The sequence below is a fragment of the Bombus flavifrons genome, chromosome 10 (assembly GCF_040668555.2).
Source record: "Bombus flavifrons isolate JBK064 chromosome 10, iyBomFlav1_principal, whole genome shotgun sequence".
NCBI classification, from domain to species: domain Eukaryota; kingdom Metazoa; phylum Arthropoda; class Insecta; order Hymenoptera; family Apidae; genus Bombus; species Bombus flavifrons.
The window spans coordinates 2,545,254-2,570,149 of NC_138451.1; the positions used below are offsets into that span (position 1 = coordinate 2,545,254).

The 24,896-nt window shown below is 39.0% G+C and overlaps 1 protein-coding gene across 2 annotated transcripts; it reads right to left on the reverse strand.

Annotated features, from left to right (window-relative positions):
• Positions 1–1,657: 1,657 nt before the first annotated feature.
• On the reverse strand, positions 1,658–24,665 carry dsd (attractin-like protein dsd). Of its 2 annotated transcripts, none has more exons than XM_069121798.1 (12): positions 24,154–24,665; positions 9,484–9,831; positions 8,267–8,448; positions 7,466–7,866; positions 6,133–6,725; positions 4,990–5,473; positions 4,226–4,637; positions 3,970–4,113; positions 3,741–3,890; positions 3,249–3,636; positions 2,812–3,043; positions 1,658–2,070 (listed from the first exon to the last, which is right to left on the reverse strand). In XM_069121798.1, exons 1-12 carry the CDS (start codon positions 24,456–24,458, stop codon positions 1,825–1,827), a joined length of 3,885 nt encoding a protein of 1,294 aa, XP_068977899.1. In that variant the 5' UTR covers positions 24,459–24,665; the 3' UTR covers positions 1,658–1,824. The 2 variants fall into 2 exon arrangements, with proteins under 2 accessions (XP_068977899.1, XP_068977900.1); XM_069121799.1 differs by having other exon boundaries at positions 2,812–3,028; positions 24,154–24,663.
• Positions 24,666–24,896: the final 231 nt, after the last annotated feature.

Here is a 24,896-nt window from a genome sequence, read left to right on the forward strand (position 1 = left end):
GGAACACGTGATAGTAAGAGCTGCTTCCATATTCAGAACAGAAAGTAAGAACGTGAGATCATTCTAAATTTCAGAACGGAAGCAGCTATCGTTTATTGGCCACGCAAAAAATATACGAAATTTGTATATATCGGTAATATAAATGAAAGAACGATAATACATAGTTAAATGAAAAATAAACCACAGCCACGTAACATATACGTTTGTTTGTCTTTTTTCGTTCTCTATCTGTTTTAAACCTATTTAAGGTTAAGGAGGAGCGTTCGCGCGATCGATATTATAGTCGACACATACGAATATTGATTACAATATCGGGCGTCTGAACGCTGCTTTTTAGGCATGGTACGTGAAACAACCAGCACTGCCATCTTGTAGCGAAACGAAAACCGTTATCGTCGACCGAAGAATAACCGCGATTCTTACAGTTTATTGCAACATCCACATCCTTCTTCTCCTTCCTCCGCCCCTCCCCCTCGCACTTCGTTATTGCGTTAAAATTATGTTGAACGTTATACGATCGAAATTACGCTGTCGTATTTGAAAGAAAGAGATTTCGACGCAAAATGGACAACTTTCTTCATTCGTATCTTTCAATCGTATAACGAATCCTTTCTCTATGGAAACGAATAGAGACAAATCAATGAAAGGAATGAATTCTGCCGTGTCATAAAAATCCAAAAATTGGACTTTTATGCTTGTGCTAATGACACAATCCTTCGAGATTAAAATTGGTTCGTTAATGAAAATTCGTATCTACATCAATGACGTTCTAATACCTTTTTTCTCCCACTTTTTTTTTTTTTTTTAAATAACGATACCAATATAAAAATGCTTTGGCACAATAGATAAATAGGTATACCGAATACGAAGATACGCCTCTATTCATTTCCGTTAATTTAGAATTGATTCTTCACCGCTTACTAGGAAGAGACAAATACACAAAAGATGATATATTCCTTGTCACTCGCTTTCCGCTTCTTTCCTGCTTCCATCGAATCAATTTTATATCTGTACAGTTCGCGTGTGTCATGATTATGATCTTTCACTTGAGATATACAACATACACGTATTTACACAACTATACAAGAAAAACGAAGAACGAAAATTACACGTCCGTACTACATCCGGCAAATCGAATTTCTCGATATATATTATATCGATGTATATTATTTCGTTCGCCGATATCCGTCGGTAATTTTTTCAACCACCACTCCCGCGGATTCACCGAAACTTGTAACTAAAGGACAGCGCTGAATATTAACTTTATTACAACGTCGAGGACGAACTCGATTCCGTTCGATCGCAACGTGTAAATGAAGAAAAATAAACCGCAGAACAGTTCTATATACAACACTGTACATCGTCACGACAGAAACGAAAGAATTAAAATGACGATGAAAGGAATCTCGAATCCGTCAAGCGTGTTATGCCCACACGCTATGCCGTGGATTTACGATTCATGGACTTAATTTACTTACCAAATATCGGCTGAACGAACCACGGCCGGCCCCCGTTTCACGACGAAAATCCATACACTAGTAGAACCACTTAACTGACCGACCCGTTGAGCATGACGGACGCGATTTTCACGTTGGAAAATACGGATCGAAACGAAGATTCGTCGCGGAACGAACAAAAATGAAAAGAACGGAAAAAGTGAAAAAAAATTAAGAATAATAATTAATGAATAATTACACACTTCACTCTATCAGAGTTCGAAGAGTTTGAACAGTCCTGCCCGTTCGCTAAGGCAAGATCACAGAAACATATCTAAGGCTCATATAGTCACCCACTTTAAAAGTCTCTACTTTCATGCTCTTATCGCTAAATGCATGTGGAATCTGGGTGTTGGCTGGCAGACTTTCGTGTTTTTGTCGGTTCCTTCGTCGTCAATTCCTGAGAAGGCCTCCGCGGACTACCCAGCGTAACTAACGCAGATGCTACGGCTAAACCAGCGCTCTGACCAGCCGGCGTGTAAGGTTCACCGCCAGTAGGCAGTCTGACTAGCAACGACAGGACCGCTGCTCTGTTACCGCAACAGGGCTCCAACGCGATCGGACTAGGGGCATCCTGTAAATATTACACCAACAAAACCAAATAACATCGAGTCGCACATACTTTTACTGTAATAATTGGTCAAATTTGCGCTACCGTAAATAAATTTAAGCCGGGGAAACGAGAATCGCGAGCAACGTCATAAAATCGAAAGTATCGAAATCCACGGCGCTAGTGACGAATCCTACATTGACGCCAACGCTATTCTCGTTTATTTTCTATGTTATTTGAAAAATCTTGAAAAGTCTTGCAAAATGGTAGATTCGAAGGTGGAAACAGAATGATATCAATGTTTTATTTCATATAATCGTATATAAATATACGACGAAGTCCTACTTTCACGAATTTATCTATTGTAAAAAATTAAATTTTTATGCATAAACTTTTTTTTAGCAGCTTTGATATCTAGAACTAACCCTATAAATATCCCCTTCTTGTTTGGCAATATCCTGTATATGATTACTATATGTATTTGCGTGCAGAACGTCTCGCTTAAATTGGACATTTGTATTAATTCCACTATTTTTAAGGATAAGAAAAAGTGTATATATGTAGCTGGAAGATACGCGTCTAACGATATTAATAAGAGCAGACACAAAGTCTATTCCAGTCATCGACATTTTTCTTTATCCTCTTCGTCATTTTGTATCATCTTCGATAGTAAGAGTTATTATAAATGTCCAATTTATGCGAAGCAGCCTGTACATTATATAATTACTTTATTCGTGAATATAAATGACTGAGTAAGATATCAACCTTTTTCTTCTTGCGGCAATTGATTAACTCGGACTCGTTTCGCTCGGAGTCAGAATTATCGATGTCCCGCCTCTCGATTTCTACCAAAACCTGGCTAAACGCTCTACTGGCCATTTGCTCCATTTCTACGAACAATCTCTGTCTTCTTCTGTACATATCATATTTTTGTTTAATCTTCCAAAGGACAGCAGCCACCAACAGGAGAGCGAGGAAGCACCTAGGCATGTAATCTCTAGTTTACAAGTAAATACTGCCTGAGGCTTAGGACAACACAAAAGCGTGGGAAATTTTGAAAAAAAAGAAAGAAAGAAAGAATAATAAAGAAAATCACAATGTTCTCGATCTTGATCGTAATTAATTCCTACACGCAACACGTATACACACAGTTGACAATCTACAGGTTTGGCTAGCTGTGACACGAAGTTTCAAATACTCACGTGCAAAATGTTATGAAGAACTGTTGCAAGTTGAGTTTGGAATATTGCGAGAAGGAAATTTGAATCCACACAGGCGGCTGGAAGTCGTACACGTAAACGTAGAACGTGGTCAATGTATTATTGTTCTCGCTACCGAAACCGTAACCGTCTTTGATAAATCGATGCTTGTACATGCTGGTGGTGCAATTCGCGCCAAGAATCAACGGTATTTCCGGCGTGTTCCCTCTCTTCACGGTGATGTTCATTTTAGCCAATACAGAACACGTAATGGAAAACTCAGCATCGATATCGGGTTTTGGCGGAGAATTCTTAAAATTGATCGCTCGGTATTGACGGTCCTCCTTTTTACTTAAATTGAACGTAAATTGATAATCGATCGCTAGATCATCTGTAGAAGAAATTTAAATTTCAGTATAATCCTTTGCTGAATTATTATTAGTGAAAAAAGAAATTGGTATTACTAGAAGAAATAGTCGTTTAAAAGAAACTTACAAAAACACGATCCTTTATTGGTAGGATCTCCGTGATAAAGGCTAGACACGTCACATCGTTCACAATGATCCCCGATAATGCCTTTCGTTGTACAGAAACATTTACCCGTCTCGCTGGTACACTGCGTGCCTTGATTATTACAAAAACAGGCTGCAACGGGAAAATGTAATTTAGTGAACTACTCGATATTGACGGATTAACGATATTACTCGGAGTAGAATGAATTTACGTTGACAAGTCGCTCCATTCAGTGGATTGCCGTAATAGCCGGGAATGCATTTATCGCAGTGAGGTCCGTACGTCAAATTTCCACACGGTTGGATACATATGCTGCTATTCGAGAGACACTTGCTATGCCCGTTGCATTGGCAAGCTAAAATTAATGTAATTTGAAGAACATCGATATACATATACACACAATGTATAAATGTTGTTTAATAATTTGTGCACACCCTATGCACGGTGACCATTAACAATTTACTTACCAGGGCATTTAGTGAAGTACCATCGTTCGAACGGGCATACGTCCAAGCTTTTACTGCTTGGACCACGAGCCCCACCTGGCAAGCAGAGTCCCTTCCCTGTCCCTGAACCATCGTCGCACCATCCACATCCAGGATCGGAGCGGCACGTCGTACAAGACGAATAAAACGTGCACCATTCTTTCCCCGTTTCCGTCGGCCGACATTTCGCATCAATCGTAGTCCACTCGCGACATTGCCCGTAAGGGAAGCTCGCAGGATACGCATTTTTGTCCACGCATTTCTTCTCGTTCTGACACCAGATGCAATCAGACTCTGTGCAATTTTTACAGGAAGTGTAGTCTACGCAAGGACTGCGACAAGAGTCTATGGACAGCCTCTGCGCTTGAATAGTTCCGTTTAAAATCGTCACTTGCTGCAAACATTCGTAAATTGATTTACTGCCTTGTTGTACAATATATTGGTTGTATATTGTTGTAGAGTGTCATAGAGCATACAGTAAATTTATTATATCGCTAGCAAATGTATCCGGTTAATCGTTTTATTCGTTGTCACGCGAGCAAACCTTCCAACGTATCGAAAAAATATCATTACACAACACATACGTATATCCTGGTTACAAAATAAATAACGAAGAGTCGCACTTTGTCTACGAGATTATAAGAGAAACGTGGTTGAGGCAGTAAACGTACCGACAGTTGAACCTTTGGAATTTCATTTTGACTGTAAGAAGTTTAGTGTACAATAACTTTTATTCGTATACTCACGTCTCGAGCCTTCGAGTACGGCTTACACCGATCAGGTCCGTTCGACCAAGACCAGATGCAATGTGGATTACTGGAGCACGCATGGCACGTATGCAATTGTAAACACTCTATGCCAGTATGAAGGTCGCATTGTACCAGATCGGTGATCGCCTTAGTCGGAGGTGCGTTAGCGTTGTCTCGGCAAATCTCGTACGAGCAACTCTTGCCGCACCATACGCAATTGTACGAAGTCTGTACGCATGCCACACAGTCTGTGAGCAGTTTGCATAATTCCTTGTGAGACGTCATCCCACGAGGTGGCGTATCGTCTAGGCACCTCATGTAAATTCCGTCGTGCATGTCGTCGTTAAGAAGCACGTGTCGGGGTATCTTGGTGATCTGTATACACCGATTCTCTCTCTTATCCCACACGCACTTCACGCCTGTCCTTGCGTTCAAACACTGATTCTGATTCATCAAGTGCTCACAGTTCCCTGGTGTGTACCTGATGGTCATATACATATGTTGTATATTAGTAAATGAAGATTCTTGCTTATCCTGTTGAGTAAAATGCTCAGAGAAAAGATAGAAAGAACGTTAACCTCTTGCCTAGTAATTTCTACAGTAGCTATTTACTTGTGAACGTTAGCTGTCCGGTATGCTAGTTATACGTATATTGAGACATCGTATCACGTATCGAAAGCGAAAGTAAAAGCAAAGCGCAAGTCACGTGTTTCCTAAATATTTATAGAACTGATTTATTCCGATAAGCTATATTAATTGTTATAAAAAAAAAGTGGAAGAGTTGAAATTTTTCTGGGTTTTCAGATCGAAATAACGTAAGAAAATCAGTTGGCGCGCTAAATATTTTGCGTTCAAACCTATTGAAAATGGCAAGTTATTAAATTTCTATATAACGATTTCTATATAACGATTTCTATATAACGATCCTTGTTGAAGAATCGAAACTAAAGTTGTTGGTTAAAATTAAAGCTGGTTAAAACACGACAACCTGTCGTTTGTTGAAAGTAAATCGTAATTTCTATCAGGAACGTAATATACGTGACATATAGAGTATGTAAAATAGGCGAAGGAGAGTAAGAAAGGTACGAAAGATACGAGAAAATGAATAAAAGTAGGAGAGATGACCTTCCTTGATCGTACCTTGACATGTCAGATAACATCTGTCCATCGAATCCTCCATAAATGTACATGGACTTCTCAAATACAGTTGCAGTATGTCCATACCTAGGCAGATCGGTCATCTCTTTCGGCATAGAAAACTGATGCCACGAGTCGCACGTAACGTCGTACGCTATCGTATCCGCTGAATAACATCTCGTTCCGTCCGAATGTTGTGTATCGTTGTGCATATTACCGCCAAAGACGATCATCAAGCCACCAGAAACGAATACAGCCGTATGAAAGAAACGAGCCGATGGCGCTGACGTGAGCAACCTCCATTCACGATTAATAGGATGATAGGAGTATAGTCGACTGGTTAACACCTGTGTGATTTGTGTCTCTGATACGTATCCTCCGTACACGTAGATGAGATTCGTCAACGGATCATAGGCAGATGTATGACCATAACCACCCTTCACAGGGAATCCAGCAGTCTCCACAATTTGCCACTCACGAGTACCCAAATAGCATTCTTGAACTTCGTTCAAATAACCATACTGAGGCGAATAGCCAAATATCACCACCATCTTTTCTTTTTTTCCGTGCACCAAGGTTGCAGAGTGTCCGGCTACCTGTGTGAAGTAAGGCATTAAATAAAAGTATTCCGAGTTGAGTGAGAAAGAACTTTTAACCCCTTGGTGCTAAACTACATACGTATCTCAGATGGGGATAATAGGTTTGCGCAGAGTAATCGAATTCGTTTCTCGATCGACCGATTGAAAATTGGGATACTTGAAGATTTCGGATATTATTTATACCGAGTAAGAGTATTATCACTCTTTTATCAATCGCGAAAATGAGCGAAAATGACAGTGTACAATAATATCGAAATATTGGAATATTTTAGGTAATATCTAATTCATACTGAGAGGGTTCGCATCCTTTTGTTAATTATGAAATATGGTTTCCCAATCCCAAAGTTTAGCTCTTTATGTACAGTTTTTGCGTGGCAGTAACCAGCGCGGCAGAGTGTTACTCTGAGAAGAAAGGTACACTGGTATTTTACATTCTATTGCAGAGAATCTTTACCTAACATAAATTATAACGTTTAAAGAATAAAAGGATCGAGTATTGTTGCGATATTTAGAAATATATTAGTTTGCGAAGAGGAATTAAAGAAACGAAAAAGGTACAAGATCAAGAATCGGTAGGAGAACAGCGACTAATAGAGTTGTACGAAAAGGAAAAAAATTCGCCGTTCCGATATAAGTTGTGTATCGCTGCATATTAAATATTCCAATTGTCTACAATGACGCTGTTGTGATATATTTAAAAATAAAAGAAATGACGTGATATAGGAAAGATGTACCACCTTTAAAGGACCACCACGTATGGTTTTGTTGTTATGGAAGTTATCGTGCACTGTTACGTTCTCCCAGACTTTTGCCGACACATCGAACGCCCAGATCTCATTGGTCACCGTAGAATTAGGCAGTACACCACCGTACATGAATATCTTGTCGCCAAAGAGTACGCACGAATGAGCGTACCGAGGCAGAGGAACCTTACCCTCGACGTGAGGGGTCTCCCAGACGTTTCCATTGAAATCATAAACGTTGATCATTTTTGCGCGATGAAAGCTCTCACCGCCGACTACGTATAAGGAATCCTTCCAAACGATGGAGCAGTGACTAGCCGAACCTTCCGGTGACAAATTTTTGTAGGATACGCTTTCCCAGAATCCACGATCGCTTCTTTGGCTGCAGTCGGAACCTGAACGTACAGAGAGTCTATTTTAATGGTTTTATGTAAAATTAAGGGATTAGTCGTTTCCGAGTTTCCGAGTTTGTGTACAGGCTTGATTCGCTAATAATTGATCGTTGTTGAATTTCTATCGGTCTTAAAGATTCGACCGATTATGGACATTGAATACACGTACCCGTACTTGATTTATTAGTATTAGTACCAAATAATATACGTTGAATTATTATGAAATGTTTATTCATTTTGTAAATATAAAGAGACAAAAAATTTTTCGATAGCTGTCGTAATATTGTATTGCCAATTCAAATATGAGTAATATTGAGAGATTAAATTGCGCATGGAAGACAAAGATTAGGACATGGTGAAGCAAGATATTTCTCGGTAAATGCTTTTGACGAAAACATGTCACCCTTGAAACCGTGCACGCAGTCACAGTGATGGCTCTCGCGGTTACACTCGCCCTGTCCGTGATTATCGGAGCAATTGTTTGGACAAACTTGAATCTCGCAAGCTTCACCGGTCCACGTGGCATCGCACGTACACACACCATCGATGCAGACTCCGTGGCCGGAACAGTCAGTGTGCGAATACCTACGAACACCGAAAATTATATACACATGCGGAAAGTAGGTTGCGCAAATCTTTAAGAAGCCAAGTTAGCGTATCTCGATGCTAATAGGCACGGTACACACGCTCTTATCGTATTTGTACACGAGGATAGAACAAATATTTGACCGATCGGGCTTGGCCAAATATCGCAAACAGAATGATCAATGATGAGAAGAACACGTGGCAAGATGTTAAATATTTAAAGAATGAAAGAAAGAATTCGGAATAAACGATTTGGAGAATAGTTGTTTCTTTATCGTAGAGATTTCATGCGTTTATGAGACTGAATAAAAAGAATATGTATTTTCAGATTTTATGAGCAATCAAATTGAATAACAGTGCTTTGTGTGTAGCAATATTTGAGATACGGTTCTGGTTCTTGACCAAAGACAATAGCGATAACAAGAGAGCCTTATATCTTTTTGTTCGTCGAATGAATTCATGAATGGGCAATGCTAATAAGATACTGTGCACTAGGATCAATGAACTCTCGCATGATTATTCTCTCGTATGTCAAAGTTCGACGTAAATATACGTAAATAAAAGAGGTTTTGCTATATGTAGACAAAGAAACAGATACGTAAAAGCAGTAAAAAGTACGAATTACGAAATTATAATTACATTTAGATATTAATTTTTTATTATATGGATATTGATTTTTTCAGAAATTTCGTTCGAAACGTTCGGGGATCGCGGAATACAACCTACGAAAATGCCTGAAAATTTGCTCGGTGAACATTTTTCAGTAACATTTTTCAGTAACATTTCGCAATAAATTCGAAACAAATGCGAAGATTGCCGCGAAAGAAATAAAACGAAGAAAGAAATACAAAGTTTTCGAACAAATTCCTGAAAACATAATAATCCAAATCGTGGAGAAAATGAAGGAAGCAAATGGAAAGAAATAATGTAACGGAGATTGAAGTGTGAAAGGATCGGGAAATGGTGATAGAGAAAATGAAGACGGAATTGTTCGTGAAAAAGAAGAAGAAGAAGAAGAAGAAGAAGATAATTCACCTGCTAGGGCAGGCGTTGATCTTGTAACTGATGTTGAAGCCGCTCATGTTGTACGCGACGTCCGAGTAGAAGTGAAGCAGCGCGGTTCCGGATCGCGCGATCACTTCCGGCACGCGCCGTATGTGGTAGCCATCTTTGTGCATCAATCCGGAGAAGACGGCAACCAACGGCGCCTCGACGCTGTCACCGTCGTAGATGTACATGTGGTCCCAGCCGCATTCTGTCGCGAATTGCTCCACGTGCATCCGTATCGTGGAGTTTGGGTTGCTCTCGATCAACCAGGAACACTTTACGTCCGCCGTGTAGTTGCCGATACCATCGTGAATGTTTCCTGTTGGTTCCGTCAGTCTGCGAACGATAACCAAATCCTTGAATCAATCCGCAGCTATCCTAGATGAAAGCACGATCGATAGTATGTATAATCGACGTAACGTTACGCTACATTCACACCTTTGGTTAATTGTGCGTTATGCTATTATAACTTATAACGCACACAAGACTTTCGGCTTGGAAAGTCCGTTGAAACGTTTTTTACACGGCCTTGGACGATAAATGATTGACCACGTTATCTGTGTGCAATTTTCGAAAAAAAAAGTCGCGCGTCGCTATAGTAATACGATAAAGCGATAATATTATCATCGTCGGGACAAAGCGGCGAGTAGGGGCGTTTAGCGGAGAATGCAGCATCCGAACTATCGATCTCCGCGTTCTTCGAGGCATCGCGTCGTATCATGCATCATGCGTCACGCGTCGTCGTGGTCAAGGACGATGGCCACGCGGGCAATCCGCGCACGCGACAACAATACAACTCGAAGAAGACGGAACAAAGCGAGCGGCGTGTAAAGCCGAGAGAAATAAACAAGGACGAGACCGTGCACAGATAATTATTATACATGTGTACGCGATTAAAAGATTAGTCGGTGGAGGATTAGGTCGGATAATATGATAATCGACCATAGCTGCTCGTATACCACCTGGCTTTTTATTATTAATCGTGAACTGAGCGCCATGTCGTGTAAAACTGGAAAGATTTTAATCTCGAATGTTGGAAGAAGAATCGAGACGGGGCGAGATAAGAGTTGTTCTTTGTTCAAGGTTAAAAGAAAATAATAAACGCTTCGTTATATATCGATATCATTCTTTATATTGTACATATTCTTAGATCGATATAATGGATAAATAACACCTGTTATTTCTGTTTTTATATCAATTGAAATCGCCCTCTTTCGTTTATTGATTATTTCATTTCAAGAATGTTATCCATATATGACAGAAAGTCGCATAATTAGGAAAATATTGAAACTGAACTTTAGTTTAGCAATTTTTATTGAATTAGTAAAATGTACAGTGTACGTATAAACTAGACAACATCTGTTATTACAGTTTTAGTACAATTATCGTAATTGGCAATTATTTGTAGCCGCATTTGCTTGTTATTCTTGCAAGAAAGATAACGTATAGATAGTATGTATGTAGTGATCAGACAAAACGCCTTTACATCTTTCGAAATCGTACTTGAATTAAGGACAAACTAAACTATACCTAATACCTAGGAATGTGGGTATCGGTTAAGTAATTGAGAAAGTGATTAAGATAAACGACGAAGCTACAAGGAGTAGACAGCGCGCACCAGATGTATTATACTTATATGTATATGATAAATAACGTAAAGTACATGATAATTGTAATGGGTTAATCTTGCGTTGTTTAGATAAATACTAATTCGCGACTGTTTCCATTTCCACGCTGATTCGTTCGAATCAGCGTACAAGTACAAGTGGTCGTTAATGATGCTAATAATCTTACAAATTACTCTACCCGATGCTTATGTGCATATCTCATCCTTGTTGGAACAAAATTTTACCAACGGGTACTATCAACCATACTAATCGATATGTCTTTGACGCGATAATTTATTTATTTGAATCCTGCGTATTTTAATCCTTGCTAAAGATCAATTTTACAATACGTACGATATGTATATCTGGAAAAATGTAAGCCGGCAACTTTCGAAACTCGCTTGCCTTTATCAACTCTTAATTTCAAGAATGTAGATATTTTTGGCTTATGGAAAATTCGATTAGCGATGCGGCACAAGCACCGTGTCGATGTTAACTAATAACGCGCAATATGTATATTGCCTCTACTTTATCACTGTTTAAATATCGATAGTTGTTAAATTCTTGCATAAATGCAACGAGAATCGTACTTGTATTTTATTAATTCGAAGTATGAAAATTATGCTGGAAATTAGCCATTCGTCATAGCGTTAATGAAAAATGATAGGATCGAGCAAGCAAGTTTTCAAACAAGTATCAAACAGGGATCGGGAGAGGAACCAGCGTACAAACACCGTAGATGAAACATGGAAAAAGAACGATCTACCTCGTCTACGATGCTCGAGGAATAACAATTCCAAGGGACAAAGAACCGTGGCTATGACGATGTACTGTACTTCCTGCTTCCTGCTTCCTGTATCATAGACTCTTGGTGAACGTATCGCGTCGTTCGATTCATCGAGATCCTCTATATGAATTAAAGATAGAGGTCCCTGTTTCAAATTGTGTATGTAAATGCGTAGTAATACAATCGAGCAAATATAAATTATCAAATCGATCATAGAAATGACATGGAAAAATAAAAAGCCAAGAAAAATATAAATGTCGCCAATTGGATCCGCAACAAGTAATATTCAGAGCATAAATCGATCGTTGAATCAAAAAATATAAAGATATCAAATCTTTCGTTATTCTGATCAATTTGTCTTAATAAAATTGTAATCTGTAAAACCTAATGTGATACAAGTGCCAGCCAAATCAACGAAACGATGAAAATGAAGAAAAGAAAATTAAAACAAAATGAAAGGCAAACATCTCGTTCGTTCTCCAAGCCATATTTTCTCACCTATGATTATGCATGACGGCGGCGATATCGCTTGAACGGCGGAAAAAAGGTGAGAATTATCGATCGCAGTGAAAAATACACGAACGCAGAAATTGCAGCACCAAAGTGGATGGATCGGATGCCAAAAAAGCCCGGATGCGCATTGTCGTCGAGGATATTCGAGGAATAACAATATGTTAGCTTGGACAGTGCGGAAAAGAAGAGAAAATCAGAAGGTGGAGGAGCAGAGGGCGAAACGGAACGAGAGGAAAAATGGAGTGTGTGAGAACCGATGCGTAGCGAGCGCACTTGGCTCCGCATAAATTCTGATCGGTGATTTACGAGCGTAACACGTGTCCCGGGCCAGGATGCCGAGTATTTATTTCAACGCGAAACATTTTTGCATAAAATAGCAGGGAAACGAGCGGAGAAATCGGATCGAAGCCGGAAATGGGAATCGTATTGTCGAAAATGGCTCTTATGCCAGAATACAACAGAATATTATCATTATCGTCGTCGATGTTGTTGATGTTTGTTGCTTATTAAATGTGCAAAGTGCCGGAAGATGATTAATGTAATGAAAAAAATAACGACACGAAAGAAATACTATAAATGGAATAAGAGTAAAATCTATAGAGATATATAGATATAAAAAATAGAAAAACAAATTGGAAAACTGCCCCTGGAACAAGTGAATTACAATGTTCATGAAATTCGTGAAAAGTTAGTTACTATTTTATACTATACAGGCGAATAACGCGAATTACGATCAACCATATCGCAACTAATTATGATAAAATAATCCCAGGTATATATTAACATTTGCGTTCTCTTAATTATCTTTGACTGGATCCTAATTTTTTATACCCAACAAATTTCTCAAATTCGAAGAAAATATGACGCGTGATTTTTCGTCTCAAGTATTTTTTAAAGAACCGCGAAAGATCGATCGATAAAATAAACGCAAGATAAGCAAGAAAAAAGTCGTGTCGTAGCGTCAATGGTTCGAAGTACGATGACATTCGTTTCAAGATATCGTTTTAGCAATTGTATCTTATTAATTGCTTTAACGTACGATTATATCGCTGCTCGTTCCGTCGTACGAATCTTTGTTCTCTTAATTTTTTAAACAGAAGAAAACGGTAGAATTACATATTTCGAGCAATACATCTGCCTTATACCACCGACGACGAGTACAAATCACTTAATAATTCTCTCGGGCTACGTAATAACAGCATATCGCAGTACCTTAACGAACGAGTGTTCAACAATCTGTCCGTAGTATAATCTCCGGCAAGCATTGTTCGTTTCTCCAACGATTAATTCGTCTCGCGTTAATCGTGCAACGATTTCTCACAGACACGATTGTCCATCTATACACCCGACGATCGTTCTAGAATTTACGTAGGAAAATGAAAAGTAAAAAGTAGCTTTGTATAAGAAACTTGCAAAGATAAGATAAACTTTGCGCGTTTCGATTCATCATTTAGTTAGATAACAAGAGTTCCACGACTTTTCTATGAAATAAAGAAAAACTAGGCCGTTATAAGGAATCGAAATAAACGCGATAACGCTTACTTTGATTTCGATTTCGGCGTGCCACAAATTGGTTATGAATCGTCCTAATCCAACTTAGAACAGGCGATATTCCGCAAAATCGGAATAAAATTTGAATTGGCCTTCAATTTTTTAGGAATAGGCAGTGGAATATCGTAATCTATTCAAGCGATCTTAACGATCATAACACGATATTTTTTATAGAATTAGAGAAAAAAAAACTACGTATTTGTAAAAAGAAAATTTCGGCTTCAACGAGTTTTTACGGGTAGACTATGGAGCGGCGATAGTCCATTCGTACACTTACCAACTATCATGAATTTCTACACGAAGGAAGAAACCAACGTTTTCACGAAAAATCCATAGGAAAACGAAACCAACGTTTAGTTTGAATTTGCGTTCCAATTTTCCACAAATTGACAACCATCCTAGAATTGATATATCAAACTAGAAAATAAGCCAGATAAAGCGTCAAAGCGTTTCCTTAAAATTACCCAATGACACCACCAGTCACAACATAAAAACGCTCAGGTTCGCCGCTATTTCGTTCGCAGGTGTCGACAATATCCGTGCATGTTTGGTTGGGTGGCTGCTGTATTATGATTCTCATTAGCACAAAATAATATTCTTATTCAATAAGGAGAAGACGCCGGGATGAGTCACGAGGAGTTCGACGACCGACGCGGCGCGGCATAGCTCGGCACTAACAGTCTTTACGCGAGAAGCCAACCGACGGAAGAAGCAAAGGACAACGGCGGCGGCGGCGGCGGCGGCGGCGGCGGCGGCGGCGGCTATAAAAAGAAACGCGGATAAATGGGAGTAAGGGAATGTCGAGGAGGGATGCAACGACGGGCTGGTTGTATCAACTCTTTCCATTTCATCGTCAGATAGTACCACGGACGAAGGAACCTCTCTTATTTCGTTGGACGCGTTATTTATCGCTACCTTCCCTTCGCTTTCATCGGCGATCGAATAATCACTTGACGATATTGTCGTTTACAACGGAATACGAGGTAAACGGTCGTTTTTATTTCGCTCGACTTGCACTTAATCGTCTCGATACGTACGTTTAAGGTGCAAAGATGCTCGTTTTTATTCTTCTTTTCCATCCTTTTTCGGTTTTTATTGCGTTCTTGGATATACAATCTTGTCAGTGCTAATTTATTAGGTTGTTACAATACATAGGAAATATGTTGAGCGTTTGTTGTATCAATTTCCCAAATCTTTCTTTCCTTTCCTAGTGATATTTTTTAATAATATTTACAAATTTTCACTGGAATTTGACGAATGAAAACCTCGTGACCGAATAAAGTTCCGATAACAGCGGTTTATCGTAATAACCAAAAATTCGCAAATAAGCCTCGCAAATACCGCCTTTCTCGCACTAATCACCAATCGGGCTTAAACGAAAGTAGCGTTAGCTCCGAGCAAAACAAAAGCCAGATGCTAACTCGCGTTAAAAAGCGGGCTCGTCTGCCTGCGTTCTCGTGAATAATTAACGAATATTCCGTGAAATTTCAGGCTCGTTCGGGGTCGGCACAATTTACAGAAACGCCAAGACGACTAAGAAGCGTGGCAAGAATTCGTAATGAACCGTGTCCACGCGCGAAGGAAGATTCTTCGCATAAAGCAGCGTGGAAACAAACTTCAACGTTAACTCGTAGCGCGATGGGAATTAAACGAAGAAAGAGGAGGAGAAATGTGTAAAGAAGAAACGTTAGATTGATAGATAGATAGATAGATAGATACTTGCAATGAAGCACTGCAGCGAACCGTCAAGGGAATATATCTATCGTCTCAAAATATCTATACGAATCTAAGAAAAGACAAGGTTTTCAGGACAAAATCGTGGAAACACAGAACAACGTTTAGGTTAGCTTTTCTTCTAAATTTTCCACAAATTGTCAAAGAATTCGCAACTAATGAACTAACAAATTAAATACGAGTTCGAGTCTTTCCTACGTTAAAATGTCCTGTCCGAAGCGTTTAAATAATCTATATGTATAATTATCAATAATAAATAATTATAGGTATAGGCTGTTGTGGAATAATTATAAATAATAACGATACGTGTTTGTAGTTCTCTCGGTTGTTTCAAATAGAACATTCGAACTAATCGATGTCTAAAAATTTCTTCGCAAAACATATGATAAAAATTGCGGCAATACAAAACTATTACTGATAGAGAAATATTGTTAATAGAAAAAAAGATTTAAACGTTAACTAGTCGCGCAACGGGAATTAAGCGAATAAACCGGAACAAAGAAGAAAGAAACGATGGATATTTACGATGGAGCATCGGCGTGAACCATAAAGGGAAGCACTCGGAAGAAGAAAGTCTACTGAAGGGTGCTCGAGATTTACAAGAAAATATAACGTGATTTTGGAACTCTGGCTGGCTGGCTGACTGGATTTTTATGAGACCTATGGTGCTAAGGAAAAACGTAATCCGCGTGATGAACGTTTCTTACTTTTTTCCTTTTTTTAACCATTTCTTTGAGTTATTCCTTTTTTCTTTTTTTAATTGACTTATATTCCACTATATATTGTATTATAACTTATATTCCATTAAAAAAATTAGTTTGTACTTTCTCGTTGCTTGCATCGTTTGCCGCCTATTTTCAATCCTTCAATTTAATAACGTTTTTACCATCGCTAGAAAAAGTTTCGTAAATTTCGATACAATCTTACTAAATCTATCGTCATCGATCTATATATATATATATATATATATATATATATATATATATATATAATGGAAATATTAAAAATTTGATTATTTCGTTGGAAAAAGAGTGAAATTGAGATATAAAAGTTCAAAGTAAGCGTAACTTTCTGTTTCCTCGATATTCGAATAGCCAGTAATAATAAAGTAAAATACGTTTTCTTCTATTAATTTCGTAACTGCAGTATTTTTAGTATCTTGCAGACAAGATAATCCTTGTCCTCGATTCGTGAAATAGAGCGAACGATTGTGGTATTGAAGTAAATAAATAACCCTGATATACGTGACTGTTAGAAAACTGCAATGTAATTTTCTAATCACGGTATTTAATCCATTTTCTTACGCCTTATTTTCTTAATTTTGATTACTAGCACAGCGTGTCAAATTAACAATACCTAACCAAATAGGTAACCGCCATATAAAGTTTCAGCTTCTTTTAATTTTATTAATTTTCTAATTGCAGATTTTCCATTTATTTAAAAAATGATGCTACTTGTAGATAGTTCTGTAATTCACTCTTTCATTTTACTAACCTTCTAATTACACCATTTAATTTAATCCCCAGCCACTTCTACGGCAGAATATATTTTTCAGATAAAATATAAAATTAGAGTAAATAACTGAAGGCCAAGTAATCGATCGTAACTAATATGTTCTCATATACAAATATTACAAATATTCATATCGACCAGAGAAAGTAAAATAACCAAGCATAAATTAATAGGTTAATTAACTTGGAACAATTGGGGTTATGATTTCAATGTGTTTACATTTGCACGAGACACAGAGTGTATCTATTATCTACACGGTTCGATAGCCAGATAATTGTCTATTTAAGTAGCGATCGATCGAATTCAAAAACGTGCCGAGCTTAATTAACATTCTGTTTTATTGATGCACTCGTTAATAACCGAGCGCCATTTTTTTGGACCATTGTCGCCATTGTCGTCATTGTAGCGGTAGCTGGTTAATTTACCGCCAAATAAATACGTATCCATTGTTTCTTCGCATGTACGCGGTATTTCCGATCGATCGATCGTAGAAGATTCCTTCTAATCCTTACAGTTACGTTATTGCATATATTATCGAAAGAAAAGTTCATCTAAAAGGACTTAAATAATTTACTTCAAATAATCACACTGATTAACTTAAACGAACAATTTCACGGTTTTATCGAACATTCGCGATGTTTCCTGATTCTCGGTATATCTGTTATTCCAGTGGGATGAGTATTATATAAAGTTTTAGTCGATTCGTAATACAATGATAAGATAGAAGGGATAAAACCACACCGAGGAAACCGGCACGATGCCATTGATCGCACTCCCGCCATATAGCTGGCAAGCTACGTCGACGCGAAAGGAAGATACAGAAATTCGCCAATTTTCGACCAAGGGGGCATTGGCAAGTTACTTTCTAGATTTGTGTCGTGCCGTATCCACGCGAAACACACCGAGTGTGATCGAATTCTACCGGTTCCCGAGCCGGTTTTTGTCCACGCGCCGCGTCGTCGCGCCCGGTAGCTTCGTGGCGTTTCAACAACATCGAACGAGTGACCCTGTAACGAAAGCTGAAATATCATTCGATGGATCGCGATTCCGCATAAAACGAATGCTCGTTGAAACGTTGAGTCAGGTGTCGCAGGCTGACTATTCAAATGTTGAGGCGACTTATGAATTTTGACTATTTTTCACTTGAGTATTTGAAATGAAGGATATTCGTTAAAACATCGAGCGAAATTTGCAATTGATGGTTTGAAGATTTCACGGTTGTATATTTAAATAAACACCAATTCAAATAAATCCTGAATCCTACGGTAAGTTCTAAGCTCAAGTTATATCGTACATACGTTGAGTTAATATTTCACTCGATTCTGTGTTGAATCGATCGTTGATTAAATTTCAAACTGTTGATTAAACTTTGAATTAGAAATTCCCACCGTACGATATAGAGAAATATCGATTTTATACAATGCTCTTTACGATTAAAAATTTTAGACATTAGAATCTCTGGAATGATTGTCAAATTATCATGAGCAAAGATGACTATTGGTTTCGCGTGTGTAATTATTTTTCATTTAAAATATGTGTGGCGGATCGGTACCAGCAGGACGCCGACAGGTCGAGGCATCAACGCGGTCGTAACACATCCCGGGCGATCCGCGGGTACCAACCGCCAACACCAGAGGGCTACTACGACAGACAACGAGTCTGTCTGTCTCGCTAGCGGTCGAATATACGGTGTCACGATACAAATACCGCACCTAGCGAGACTCCCTCTACGTCTAAGGCAGGGACTACCGGGCATAACCTTACTGACAAGTCCACCGGTAGTTCCGGAACGAAACGCAAATTCCCTTTTCACCTGGCAGCAACTCCTCTACCTACATATGTATATTAGTACGTGTCGTGCAACGAAATAAACACGCAATCAGGTTGTTGCGTACGTCTATCCGTTTTCATACAAAACTTTGATTTATATAATGAGAAACGGTGCACTGAGAGAGAGAGAGAGAGAGAGAGAGAGAGAGAGAGAGAGAAAGAGAGGACGTGTACGTATCATGCAAATACGAAAGTTATTACTTATACGCATATTAAATGAAACGATACACGTAGATGGCACATTGTACTTTTCAAAGGAGTCGAATTTCTTAATCAGGAATATATTTGGAAAACATATATGAGAAATACATAGAAAGATATTTCGAATATGAAAAGTTTTCTCGCGATTTCAGGATCGTCGTAAATTTCTTCCAATTCGATTCGAAAGAATCCAGCATCGTGTACGTTCAAGAAGCTTAAGTAGTCTAGGGAAATTGGAAAGCGTTCTAAATGCCACCCAGTCCATAAACTCCCCTTCGTCCTCTAAATACTACACCATTTGTGCATGCATTTAAATCTGGTCGAGAATACACAACGATCGATTCGGTATGAGATTCAGCGTTTGACTCAATGTTCGAATTAATACTAGGATCAAGAATACATTTAATTGTCTAACACGACATTTATCTTTATAATCTATAATCTATAATCTTAAATACAGAACTTAATATTTATGTCATGTGACTTTGCATTCATCTCAAAAGTTGCTTCAGTTTCTAATTTAACATTGAATAGCATCGTTAACATCGATAAGTAAGCTATAAATATTTATGCAACTTTATATTTCAATAAATATATACAATTACAGAATAGAACCTAAGCAAAAATTTACCTCACCCATTAAATATTATACCGAATACTATACTTTGTACATCTTACCTATTATATATATGCATTTTATGTTATTTTTACTATTTTGACCAAGTCGAAATTTGACTCAACTGCACTTTCTAATACTAATCGCTGCTACCAATTTGATCGTTATTATAAAATAACGGGTTAAATAGTCTGAACATGTTGCAAAATAACAAGCAAGTTCGGTTGGTTCTGATCGAGGAACTATCATCTCGCAACATCTAGATGGTGGAACAAAACAGTCATAGAACGCAGAGCCAGTTCAGGTAGCCGGAGATACACGTGTTACAACAACGCGAAACAACGCCGGCGAACGGGCCAACATGGGACAAATTCTTCGAGCGGAAACGGGAAGAGCAGGCTGGAAGGACCGAGGTGAGAACCAAAGTTCCTCGTCGTCTCTCAACAATGGCGAACGTACACGTGTAATTGTAGATAACACTAGAACACTTACGCGACAATAATGTCCTCTCAAGATTCGTAGAAATAATTTCATTCGCCGAAACTTTGCTCGAACAAAATAACGAAATACGAATAATGAAACAAACGAAATATCGAACGAATAACGAAAACCTCAAAAGAGGATAAAACAACCGTTTGTAAACCATTCTGGGCGCATCTGTAAACTTAAATAATATTCATCGGAGCCCTACGAGTAAGCGTTTCAAACTTATATCGAATGTTCATTAATCTGAGATTCGAAAGAGATCGAATTCACTTCGAACAGCAATTAACACTTAATGACAATAATTAATCCCGCGATAAGGTATGCGACAGAGAGTAGTACAATCTTACGCATTCATCGGTTATCGATTCGGTTGATCCAGTAAATAATATTAAATTACAGAGAGACAGAGAGACGGTATAAACGAAACCTTGTCATAAGGTAAATCGCTGATAAATGCCGTCGATGGTAATTAATAAACAGAGTACAGTTTCCTAGCTAGGATTATGATACGCTTGATAATCGTCGGCCATAATGGTCGAATGCGCTCATCTAGAAACCATAAAGCCTTTGACTAACTAGATCGACTAGATTGACTAACAGATCTAGGTATTACATAGAGTTAGCCAATATTATGATTATCTTAAAATTTGCGACTATAATAGTCGTACCCTTGTAACAAATAAATTTGTAAAACTGTATAACAGTGAAATAGCGGTCTTATATTTCACGCTAATATGACATGAACTAGTAGTATTATTAATAATATATATTAATAATAATGTATTAACATATGAATATAATATGGATCAACCTTTAAGTTTCCACATACCGCGACTCGAGACAGTTAACAAAGCTAGCGTAAACCACGAGCAGCAGTTTGACAGACCGTTTAAATAATGCGGTCGACCGGTTGCATAGGTGCGAAACGCGGCCAAACGGAAACACGCATGTCCCCGACAATTAGCGCGCGCGCATTTCAAATTAGAGCGAGTCGTAGCAAAGACGCGAACAGAGGTAGAACTGATTAACAAACCATCGTAGTCGCGTCACCGCTCATTCACCATTGCACTGACAACTGGAATCTGTTTACATTTCAGGTGAGCAACATTATACGAAGTGCGTTTAAACAACATCGATTTTTTTCCACACAGCGCGTATATACTTTGTCACACGCACGCATAAACGTTCGATGATTCGATAGATACTTCGTTCGATGAATTCCTCGAGGCACGTGTCGCAATCACGTACACGAGAAGATAAAAACGATAAATAAACCACTCTGCACTCAGCACCATGTGGTATATCGCGAAGCATTTTCCTCTCGTTAGTCCCCGTGACAAGCATAGAATAATAGGTGCACACGATGCGTCAAGCGCGTGTACGGTTGTTTTCCTGGTTAAGAAACGCCCTCTTTTCTTTCTCACTGTTTTCTTTCCTTTTGTGTTCTAATTGAACGTAGGTGTATGTTTATGCCGCCCCAAAGGCGCGATTATTTCCAACACCAATTATTCGCAAGTGCACGATGAAATTTTGAAACAACATCCAGTTTCGAATCTAGGTGAGGTCAACTACCACAAGATTTTTACGCGGATCAATCGGTGTCATAAAATTCGCAGATCGCGAACCATAATGACTAGGACGTTTACGATCCACTTGCCTTATTACACAATAGCGTTTTACCAAAACTTTCGTTTCATTTTTATTACATATCAAATAAAGAAGTATTAAACTATATCTCTTTATATGAACTTTAATCGTTTAAATGGATTTTCAGATCTATTTAAATTGCTAGATGTACGATTTTAAGTAACAATTGCTGCATATAAAATTTCATTTTATAACACTTTCATAAACGGTAGGAATTATACTCGCTAACAAAAATCATGCATAATGCCAGTGCGAAAATAAATTCTTAGTTATATGTATTATATGTACGTATATTTAACATGTATAAATCACATAACAGGCACACATACATACGCGTGCGTAGAAAACAATATTAAAAATGTATTCTTCGGTTTTGTTCAAAGTGAAAATTCAAATTTCAAATAACCCAATTACAGTCAGCCAAGTGTCAAAACTCCGTTCACGAGACAGATATGACTTCGAACTTTTCAGGAGTATACTACATATATACTACGTATTATCGCGAAGCACGCGAGCGTAACGTACAATGTATAATGTATAGTGTTCATTGGTGAAATACGATCGGGCACACGTAGGCGAATCTTTAGAAATTCTTTGCCGAAACTGTTCCTTTGTCGAGTCCAGACAATATTTATAGAACTTAGAGAAAACGGTATTCGTGATACGTTTCATAAAAACGTAACCTGCCCACAGTGGAATGTTTACGTTAAAAACTAGATCGAAAGTCAATCTTCTTTTAATTTTATTTTTACACAAAAAAATTGCATCATCTGCTTACTGTGCATCGAAACGATATAGATAACAGATTATCTCGATGATCGCTAAGGTTATCAGCGACCAAAGTAGAAAATGTATGGAATTCAAATGAAAGGTATACGGATAATTATATAACGTAAAGAGAAAAACTAACATTCATTCGCATATTATACAACAATTCGTTAAACTCTCTAAAACTGCTTCGTCGTGAATCTATAAAAATTACTAATCGGTCACATTGAAAACTCTGACGAGATAATTGAGATATAAAAACAATATTGTTTAGTAGCTTTTCAATGCAAATACCCCAACGTGTTCGGACTCGAGCGACCGTTATCAACTTCTCTGTATCCCGATACAACGAAGCAAAGTACAAAATGCGACAAAGAGAGAGTAGTTCCCAAGCGACGTTCGCGTCAGATTTCACCGCATTTACTCAACGCATGACAGAGACGTCGACTGTTCTCGAGTGCCTACGTACGATTTTACAATAAACATTACACAAGTACGCTGAAGCGCAGGACTCGATCCTATCCAATATGATCATCGTCGGTGTTCGTTTACGATGGGATTATTACGTTAAGCGCGCGTAAAAATCAAACCAGCCTTGACAGTGGCGGAAACCGTAGTTTCCCTGTCAAGTTTAAACCCGTCGCGATCGATCCACGCAAAATCTAATCTCCCGACTCGAGTTAAGTCTTAAAATACGACGGGTCGTGTATTTCCGCGGTCACTGTCACCGTCACCGTCACCGTCACCGTTAGATTCGCTAATGTCCCGATTACTTCCTAACTCCTCATTGTCAACCACGGCCGCAGACAATGACCGAACACCCCCTCTTCTATCCCTCTTCTGAACGAAGGACCATGAGACGCGCACACACGGCACAGCAATTAAATCCGGGGAAGCCACGCGTACTCACGTTCCGCGCTCTCTTGCACTATTTATTTACGTATCTCCTCGGTAAAAGGGTTTATAGGAAGACGATCAAAGCCTCTGAGAGACCGAGTCGACCTAAAAACCCGTCAATACCGTTGCACAGGCACCACGGAATGTACAGTTAGCCTGTTTGTTTCTCCAGTCGTATCTTGGCACGTATAATTTCGTATAAACTTCTTCTATCGATGTATTTGTCAGAAACACCTATGTGTAATATTTCATATAATAACGAGATTAGTAATGAGATGGGCCTCAAATGAGAGAAGAGAGAGAGACATGCTCGCGCATTCGATCTTACCTTTATTTCTCCCGTCGTATCTCCAGATATACATATAATTTCATAGCTTTTCCCTATGAGTTCCTTCGCAGAAAATCAAATATACGATAGTCTATACAATAATCGTATCCGTATTGGAAAGCTGGCATACTATAGGGCACGAGACGTGTAATCTATACTCGCACATTCTTTCGTCACTCACCTGACTTTTCCGCCGCAGAATTGGCACGCCAAGCCCTGCCAACCCTCGTGGCACACGCAGGTGCCATTGACACATTCCCCGTTGACGCAACTGTCCGTGTCGCAGGTCGTTTCCGTCGTCAGCGACGACGAGGAGGAGGAGGCGGCCGCAGTTACGTGCACCACCCAACAGATCAGCGCCGCCCACAGTATCGGCCACGGCACTGCAATTACACCGCACTGATCCCGTACCACCTCACGGCACTGCCCTTTCCGACGGTATTTCGATTTATATAGGAACAAAAACATCTGCACGACCTCTGCCATTTTGATAGGCTTCCATGTCAGAGACAATGGCCGACGGCAACGCACCGGACGAGATACATATGGGGCACCTTTCTCGCTCGCGTTTTCGATGCAACTCGCTTTATTCTCTGTGCGACTGCCGAAGTCGAGAGTCGAGAGTGTGCGGTCTCCACCGCGCGGCTCTCACGGTGTCGCGACCACGGAATACGACACTTGCCGGACTTTTCACGTAGATGGTATAGTCTAGTGACTTTTCTGAAAGTGATCATTTCGGCGGCTGCCATCAGGTGGCGCCCGTGATCTGTGCGCTGTAGCGACACCTGTATATAGTACCTAAGACTCCTCACCGATGTCCAGAGTCAGGAGAGTGTTAGGAACACGTTGTCGACAAACTGTCAGCTTTTCAGGTTGATATTAAGTCGAAAATCCCCTCCCTTTCCCAAATATTTCACAGAACAC